The following is a 9,977-nucleotide window of genomic DNA, read 5'->3' on the forward strand; positions in this document are numbered from 1 at the left end:
TACTTACGCTTCATACATAGCCACGGAGGTAGGTTATAAATCATAAGAATCACAGGTCAGGTGCTATGCGAGATACTTTGAATACCATGCGGGTTCATTCCATCAGTAGACAATGACAAGCGAAGGTTTCTTCCTTCTCTTCCAAATTCAGGATAATCAGTATCAACTTTCATCCACTGTGATGAGTCTGCCGGATGTCGCAACTTTCCATCAATAATTCTTTCATCTGCATGCAAAGTCAAGTGTCTTGAATCGGTCTCACTACGATACATGCGTCTAAATCTCGGAATTATAGGAAAATACCATAAGACTTTGGCAGGAGACAACTTTTTCTTATATCGAGGGGCACCACATTCAGGACACTCATTCAACGCTGCATACTCATTTCGAAACAAAACGCAATCGTTTGGACATGCATGTATCTTATCATAGCTCATGCCAATAGAGGACAACATCTTTTTGGCTTCATACGTTCGATTGGGAAGAACATTATCCTCTGGTAGCATATCTTTCATAAGGGCTAATAACTCTGTGAAACTTTTATCCGAACATCCATTGTCCGCCTTTAAGTTGTACAACTTTAACACCGCGGACAATCTTGTGAATTTTGAACAACCATCATACAAAGGTTTCTCTGCATCGCTTACCAACCTCTCGAACATTTTGGGACAATCCTCAAGATCTTCTTCAAGCGCTACTGCAACCTCTTCGACTCGATCGCAATCGTATGTGTCTGTGCAATCGTCGTTTGAAGCATACTTCCTATTACACCTCGACTCAACATTCCCGTTACTTTTCTCACCATGCATTGTCCAACATGTATAACTTCTATCAATTCCAAACCGTAGTAAATGCGATGCCAACTTATTCCTGTCAACCTTATCCCCATAACAACAACCCAATCAAGGACACGACATTCGAATCGGGTCTTGGGAGTGTGCAACCGCAAACTCAACGAATTCCCATACCCCTTTCTCGTACTCTTTCGACAATCGGTTTGAATTCATCCATGTCTTATCCATGTCTTAATTAAGCTAAACAAATGCTTCTTGGTTTCTCTATCAGGTATTAAGGAATTCTGTCAAGATAATAAATAGCTATCATCATTATGTCTTGATCAGAATACCTAATGAGATCTTATAAAGTGTGAATAATAGAATACCTAATCAGAATACCCGAATTCTTAAAGAAGACATTACCTTATTTCAAGGTAATATAAGTCCACAAACCAAAAAACTGATTGAGAGACACTAAATTGAAATTAAATAGAACCATAAACAATAAACTATAAGCAGAAAACAACAAACTATAAGCAAGAAGAAAGGGATAGAACCTGAGTTAGACTTGATGTGGGAGATGGGTAGGTTTGAATCGGCGTTGTACAAGTAGAAACCAGAGACTTCAAAGTAACTGTAAAATTAAACACACACACACGATGCGGTTAAATACACCACTACTAACAAATATCAAAATAAACCCAATCTAGAACTCAATTATTTAAAATGATATGAAATCAATTATCAATTAGCTAGTAACTACAAACAAGAGAAAGAACATATGCATACATGTGTACCACGGCTTGTTCAACATACATTGGTTCGTAAATGAGAGGCTAGTTCATTAGTCCTAACAATTAACCTCAACTAACAGTCTAACTTTATAACTAACTTACAACATAACCACTAGTAGGATTAAGTGACTTAGACTTTTAAAAGTAAAACATGAAAACTGTATTATAAAAAGAATAGACAGGTGGATTCTATTGTAAGGTGACTCTATTATAAATGCTTAAATTTTTAATAATCATATTTAGATAAAAGCATGGATAACTTATGAAGTTAAGTTGTGCAACCTACTTAGTTGTTATTTGTTGCTATCATTTTAAAATAGAATCTTAATTTTTTTTCATACATTACTTTTAATATGAAATGAAATAAATATCGAATTAGTAATGCTTTGAGATTATAAGAAATCAAATTACACAAAATACATATTATCACTTTCAAACATATATGCATTTATACAATTAAATAAACTTTAGTAACAAAGGTCTCCATCTTTCAAAACTCTACCCCTTTTAAGAAATGAAAGAATCCTCACTCATATTTTAGAATCAAGTAAAACCATAAAACATTAAAGTGAACATAGTTTCTCTTAATAATCATTTGTTGTAGACAAGTTATTAACCCTCAATTGAACTACCCATTACAATTCAAATAACTCAATGATATGACAAAGAAGAAATTATGCAGCAAGTAGTTCATGCTTTCATAATATACTATAGCTTTCATTTCATATCATATACTATAGCTTTCATTTTATGCTTTCATTTCAAATAACCCGTTACAATTAAAAACGAAAATGGCACTAATGTGTTCTATTCTTGACAAATGTGTTTGCAATTTAGATATAAAAATATCAAAGTTCTGTTTTTAGCTAAAATGGCACTAATGTGTTCTATTCTTGAAAAATCGTGTTCTTCAGCACAACACATTCAATACCCAGCAACAAAGCAGCAAGAGATTTGATTTGTTCATGGATTATAACCTATTAAGAAACATAGCCAGTCGAACAAAAACAATTACAAATAAAGAAAAAGAAAACAAGCTGACATACATGAAGATGACGGCGACGGCGGAGGCGAGATGGTACACGGCGGCGGCGGCGGCGGTGAAGAGATTTGAGTTGTGGGAGACGAAGTGGGGGAGACGAAATGGAAGATTGGTATTCTGGGTTTTCTGGGCAGTTAGCGTCAATGGGAGAAAAAAGATGAATAAGGGATTCTGAACGCGTAATATCAAATTTTGGTTCTAAATTTTTTAATTAAAATAGGCTATGAGAGCGCTTTTGAAAAGCGCCTTAGTAGACGTAGCTATACCAGCGCTTTTAAGGGAAAAGCGCTCTTGTACCCTACCCCCTGTAGCAGCGCTTTTGAAAGCGCTTTCATAAAGCCACCTATAAGAGCGCTTTTGAGAAGCGCTTTCGTAAACCCCCCATATAAGAGCGCTTTCTGAAAGCGCTTTCGTACCCCCCCTATAAGAGCCCTTTTTGAAAGCGCTTTCGTAACCCCCCTCTTCCAGAGCGCTTTTTTTGCGTGTTTTTTTAGTGAAACCTATACCAGTGCTTTTTCCTAAAAGCGCTTTAGTAGGGGTGCTGCTAAAAGACAAATTTGGCATAGTGATATGTTTTTCATGTCTTCATAATTTGTATGATCTATATGACCCAAAATCAATGTATTTTCATATAATCATGATAGACTAACTTTTTCTTAATCATCCTTATTAGCAGGGTCATCACGTACACCTAAAAAAAATAAAAAAAATAATATTGATTTAAGGGTAATGCTAACAAATGTTCTTGAAATATTTTTAAAACTGAATTGCCAATTTAACATAGCTGGTAAATGCACATTATTATTATTGGGGGCATTTTGTTCGAATAATGAAACTCTCTTTTTAGTAAAGTTAATGTTTTATTTTAAATCATTGTTTTTTTTAACAAGGAAAACAAATTAAAGTTAAAAATATTTTTTAAAGGTTAAATATAAAAATACCCAACATGGATGTTATAACTTGCAATTTTTCAGATTGTAAAATGAATAGTAGCATTCTTCGAGTGAGTGTTAACTCCTAAGAAATTAAGAACAATAGAAGAGAAATTGGGGAAGAATTAGAATTTTCTTGTAGTATACAGCATATAAAAGCAACTTCACATAACAACTTGCAGAAAAAAGGAATGGAAATAACATAATGTACTAAATGTCCCTAGCAGCTTCCAAAGGATTTTTATACATGCATACAAAATTTTGTATCTATGTTGGTTTCTTAGATTGTCTCTTTTTCAATATTGGGTTCACTTCTTCCCTCTCATAACTAGGCCACTCCTCTAATGTTATTGGACCTTCCACTGATGGGCTCGTATCATTTCTCTCCCCATCAAAATTCACCTTGTCCTCAAGATTGAAGTTCGGATAACAAGCTTGAAAAGAAGCCATATCTTCCCACGAAGCTTCATCAGCTGAAGAGTTGATCCACTGCACCAGCTATTGCCTAAGTTGCCCCTAAACCAGAACAACACGATAAGCAAAACTTACACCAAATCGCTCAACTGGTTGACTATCAAAGCTCTTTGGATGCAAATCCTGGTGTGGGGGTTCTCTTGACCACGAACCCAAGTAAACGGTGACAACAACGAGAACAAAGTTGTTTTTTCAATTATAGATGCCAGTAAAACACTTGTACAATGTACTCTATGGGGACAACTTCTAGTTCAGCTATATGAGTATTATAAGAATAATAAGGAAGACTCTAACATTTTTATTGTGCTAATCAATGCAAGGGTCAAAGAGGCTCAAGGTATAAATCTATTATGTTTGTTGGTAGTTTGGCATAATATAATACATACATCTAACTGCAACTTTTTTGTAGCCAACAATTGTAAATATTTCTTCAATGTCTTGTCATTCAGGAGGATTCCCTGTTAGTGTTTCCAACACATGGAATGGAATGAAGTTGTTGATTAATGACATTAGTATTGATGAAGTTAAGAATCTAAAAGAAAGGTATGAAACTCTCCTTATATTTCTTTATGATTTAATCTGAATTGCTTATTGGTTTTCTTCTTAACTGATTTGCAAGAATTATCGTGTCTACATGTTTCATACTCGGTGATGATTTGTCGTTGTTATCTTCTTCAAGTGTGCAAGTTGAAACAACACAAAACTCATTTTATTCTGACTATGACAAAAAAATTGAAAGCTGAAATAATGAGTCTCTCTGAGATGACAAATCTGCAACATATAAGAAAATCTGAGTGTTACCTTTTTGTTATCATTATCTGAGCATGATATAATATTTTTTAATTGACCAACTATGTAGGAAACAACCTATGTGACTGCTGCTACTCTGGATAAACTTGAAGCTAGGCAGATGGGCTGGTATTATGATGGCTGTGTGGAATGCACAAGGAGTGTGACTGTGAAGGATGGAAATCTGAAGTGTTATAAGGAACATATCAGCTCAAAACATGTGCCACGATATAGTTTATATCCATTTTCTATTTCCATTTGGTACTGTTTATAATGGTAACGAACAAGTTTAATATGTTTTGTTGATTGGCATTAATGTTTTAGGTATAAGCTTGATGTAACAACTGTTGACGGTAAATCCAAGGTGAAGTTCGTCTTTTGGGACACCGACTGCGTTAAGTTAATTGGAAAGTCTGCTCTTCAAATGAAAATGGATTTAATACAGGTTTGTAATGTTGCATAAATCAATATTGGAATTTTTTTTTAATTGTGTCTAATTCTCTGTATTTTTATTGTATGGTGATTACGATCCACTTGAATTCCTTTACGAACTTGACTCAATATTGAAAAAGGAATTGATAATTAGAGTCGTATTTTAGTCTAAGAATGGACGACTTTCTGTCATTGGCTTCAAAGATGATGAAGATTCCCGAAAGAAAATTAAGGATAGTTTCAAATTTGAGGAGGTAAACTTTGTAATTTTCGTTTGATGCTTTAGAGTTTTCTTAGCATGTACTAAAATTGGTTGTTATTATGATGCAGACCTCAAAACTTCATGCCCCTAATTCTTTGTCACAAGATGATATGATAAGCATTTCTGTGAGTATTGACTAAAGTAAACTTCTTTGTTTATGATCCACCTAATAACTGTGTCATAGTTAATCATCTTATTCTTGGCTTTCCTTTTTTATGGCAGGAACCTATATTTGCATCTGCAGAAAGTGACCCGTTGAATGAAAATTCTGGACTGACTCCGTCTAAGAGGTTTCTAAGTGATGCAGTGGAAGATGTTGATAGTGTACAACAACCATCAACCAAGTTGGCCAAAGATATTAAAAAGGAGTAATAGTTAGCTTCAAAATTTTTAAGTTTTTAATTAATTTTAGTGGCGGAGCCACGTTAGGACATGGGGTTGCCATGGCCACCCCAATATTTTAAAGAACATGTATATTTATACGTAATATTTGTGAAAAGAATTAATCACTTAAAATAGCCAAGTGCTTAAAGAAGTTTTATGCAGCTTAATTGTCCATGTTTCTATTCTCAATTAGCCTACTTTATTATTTTTATACTTTTTGGCAGTAGGGTGAATATTAAAGTTTTTTCTTAAATTCAACGTATAGCACAACAATTAGAAATGCATTATATATATATATATATATATATATATATATATATATATATATATATATATATATATATATATATATATATATATATATATATATATAGGGATAGGATCAAATGACACCAAGGTGTCAAAATTTAGTTTGACACCAAATCTCAACCGTTAAAATAATTGATCAAACGGTGATGTTAAATGAAAGCAAATAATAACAAAAATATACATAGCATATTTTTCTCCTAAAAAATATGCTATTTAGTATCACCGTTTGATCAATTATTTTAACGGTTGAGATTTGGTGTCAAATTAAACTTTGACACCTTGGTGTCATTTGATCCTATCCCATATATATATATATATATATATATATATATATATATATATATATATATATATATATATATATATATATATATATATATATATATATATATATATATATATATATATATAATTCTAGTATTAATACAAAAAACTTTATATATTATTTTATAAAAAAAAAGTATTTATCACGGTTTGATATTGTTATTGCACTCGCATATGTGATTGTGGATATTGTGATTGCGATCATTATAGGTGTGTTTTACAGTTGTTGCGACGTAAATTTTAATTGAGATGTTTTGAAATATACTATTTAAAAATATTTGATGTTAAGGTTTTTGATTAACTAGAAAATAAATTGAATTTTGATATTAGAAAATTTTGTATTTCAATGAAAATATTTAAAGAACCATAAGTGAAATTATCTGATGTTATTTTAAAGGCGTCGAGACGCATAATTTTAATTCACACCGTAATCGCAGTCCTGTATAATTGTGAAAGTTACTCATATTGCAGCCGCAATAGCAGTTACATGCTGCAATTTAAATCATGTTATATACCTCATTTATATCCATGCCCCCCTCAAAATATTAGACCTGGCTCCGCCACTGATTAACCTTACCTTATACTGAAAACAATTAAGTTATTTAAGTTGTTACATGTTGTTTTGTTATCTTCCTCTGGTACTAAGTTTTTCATGATAGTTCAAATTAGGGGTGTTCAAATCCAAACCAGTCCAAATAAAAACTGCAAACCGATCCAAAAAAACCGAAAACCGCAAAAAACCGAAGTTTATTGGATGTGTTTGGATGTCATTTTGTGAGAACCGCACGGTTCAGATCGGATTTCAGATTGATTTTTCGAAATTGATCCAAACCAAGCCGAACCGCATGTATATGTATTTTGTACTTATTTATTTTTTATTAGTATGATATGTTACATAAATTTATTATTATATGATAATTAATTTTTAATCTTATCTATTAGCTTAATTTAATCTATTTATTTTTATTATTTCAACTATAATCGATCATTTTCATTTTATAATATTAATTTTTAATATCCTATATGATATATATATATATATATATATATATATATATATATATATATATATATATATATATATATTATATCAAATTTATGATTTATTAGTATTTTTATAATATTAATAAAAGTCTAATTTGTAATTTGGATATCCAAAAACCGATCCAAACTAAACCGCATTAAATTGGATCGGATTGGATTGGATGTTTTTAACATATCATCCAAAACCGAACCAAACTGCAAGTAAATTTATCTTTGGATCGGATGAGTTTTTGCCTTAAAACCGATCAAAACCAAACCGCGAACACCCCTAGTTCAAATCATCTATTTCTATAGACAAATTGGTTCTGAAATTGAGTTGCAACTCTAACCTATTATATAATATGTTTCTTGCAAAATTGAATGTTGTACATTCTGTCAATTCTACTACTCTTTGAAATACTTCTAATGAATTTGATAGATGATTACTTATATGATATACCATATTATCTGTAAATTACAAGCTTCATTATCCCTTATTCATGTGGTACATATTTTGGATAAATTCTTTAGATTCTAAGTAACACTAAAACCAACATTTAATTGTGAAAAATAGAAAGTTTGATCTTGAATACTGTCATGGTTGAATTGAAAACATTTGTATATCTTTCACAGTTTAGGTTGCTGGAATTCATGGTTTATATACTAACTAAAAAAACAACCCTGTAACACTGAAATGAGCATCTAATTGTGAAAAAACAGAAACTGTCATTTAGAATGCTTACATTGTTTAATTGAAATTGTTGAAATATGTTTGACAACTTGGCTTGGTGGTACAAAAATAGTATAAGGTTAAGCAATGTTTTAAAATTTTATTAAGAATATTTTTTTTAGGCCGTCAAACGGGGTGGGCCAGCTCTGGGTTAGATTAAAAAGTTTTATTCAGTAAGTGCATACAAATTATAAATTATATATGGTAAATTTTTTTAAGAATATTTTTTTATAAAAGAAAATGTAACCGCTCAAAAACTTAACTAAAAATATCTAAAAGATAAATTGATAAAACTTATAAGTATTTTACCAAAAATATGTATCATAAAAATAATTACTTGAAACTTTCAAACAAATATTTAAAATTAATAATATATAATTATGATATTTTAGGCACTAAATTGGAATTGTTTGTTGAGGGAGAAGTTAGGGTTGGAGGTTCCGGCAAATATGAATGATTTTCTCACTCATGCACAACCTAATATCAACTATGAAGAGAAGCTTTTAACTAATGATATGAGAAACAAATTTTGATATTTTTAATAAAAAAATCCTCCTTCACCCACCACTCTCACGTTTCCAAAAATAAAATAAATTAATTAATAAAATAAAATATTCAATTTCAAAAATGATAACTCTCACCAGCTATCACGCTCATGTTTCCAAAAAAAAATAAACATCTTCATAAAATAAAAATACTCATTTACAAAAATGATAGTTTTCCATTAAAAAATAGCTAAAATGGACGTAATTAAGACTAAAAAAACATTTATCGTCAACATTCAAATAACTTTGTTTTTATTTATATGTTAAAAAATTTACTCCCTTTATGATTATATATAAGAAACAATATATTTTTTATATTAATAAATAAATAATGAATCAGACATAATAAATAATAAATCAGAGTCATTGATTATTCAATAAATTAAAAAATAACTTATCTATTATAAATATATTTTTCAATGTATATTAGTTAATAAAAATATTTTTAAAAATTAGACTACCAAATAAATATTTTATTCGCTCATCATTAAAACTGTTTTGGAAAATTAAATAATCAAATAATTGTTTATTTTATTTTCTCATTTCCAAAACAGTTTTGAAAAGTTATATTACCAAACAATTTTTTTTGTTTATTCTCTTCTTTGAAATACTTTTCTAAAACAATTTAATAAATATATTTTAAAAATTAAAAAGCAAAACTTGTTCAAACAAGCCCTAAATTATTCCGATTTATTTTTCTCTGACGAAAGTGTATTTAATATTTTTCACAAGTTAAATTGAATTTTACAATTTTTTCTATGTACTAAAATGAAACTTAACTCTTTATTTTATTAGTAAATATAATAATTATTGTTTGATATAGAGAGTAGTACTACTTCCGTTCTATATTATAATCACATTTTGATATTTTTAATTAATTGAATAATTAATATACCTATCTATATATATAAATCAAATTAATTAATTTTTTAATAAATCTAAAAGGACAAAATTTGTTTATAACATAAAAAATATATTTTTAATATTTTATAAACATAAATAAATGTTTACCAAATAATTAAATATTAAATAAACATACACCATCCATTTTTTATTAGAATAGAATTTTATTAAATAATCAATGTATTTAGACAATTATATTTTAATAATACCGATATATCAATTATTCAATAAATTAAAAACCAATTTTTTCTTATAAAT

General features: G+C 29.8%; 1 protein-coding gene across 1 annotated transcript; it reads left to right on the top strand.

Annotated features, from left to right (window-relative positions):
* Positions 1–2,622: 2,622 nt before the first annotated feature.
* Positions 2,623–5,873, top strand: LOC131620052 (uncharacterized). Its single transcript, XM_058891077.1, has 7 exons — positions 2,623–2,724; positions 4,428–4,561; positions 4,638–4,704; positions 4,878–5,068; positions 5,132–5,252; positions 5,570–5,626; positions 5,724–5,873. The coding sequence occupies exons 1-7, from the start codon at positions 2,623–2,625 to the stop codon at positions 5,871–5,873; spliced, it is 822 nt and encodes a 273-aa protein (XP_058747060.1).
* The last annotated feature ends 4,104 nt before the right edge of the window (positions 5,874–9,977 follow it).

This window comes from Vicia villosa, linkage group LG7 (assembly GCF_029867415.1).
Source record: "Vicia villosa cultivar HV-30 ecotype Madison, WI linkage group LG7, Vvil1.0, whole genome shotgun sequence".
Lineage (NCBI taxonomy): Eukaryota > Viridiplantae > Streptophyta > Magnoliopsida > Fabales > Fabaceae > Vicia > Vicia villosa.

Coding starts and splice junctions, on each gene's coding strand:
- LOC131620052 (XM_058891077.1), top strand. CDS start 2,623: ATGACGGCGACGGCGGAGGCGAGATGGTACACGGCGGCGGCGGCGGCG. Junction 2,725..4,427: donor GGAGACGAAATGGAAGATTG/GTATTCTGGGTT, acceptor ACTTTTTTGTAG/CCAACAATTGTAAATATTTC. Junction 5,253..5,569: donor TGAAAATGGATTTAATACAG/GTTTGTAATGTT, acceptor ATTATGATGCAG/ACCTCAAAACTTCATGCCCC.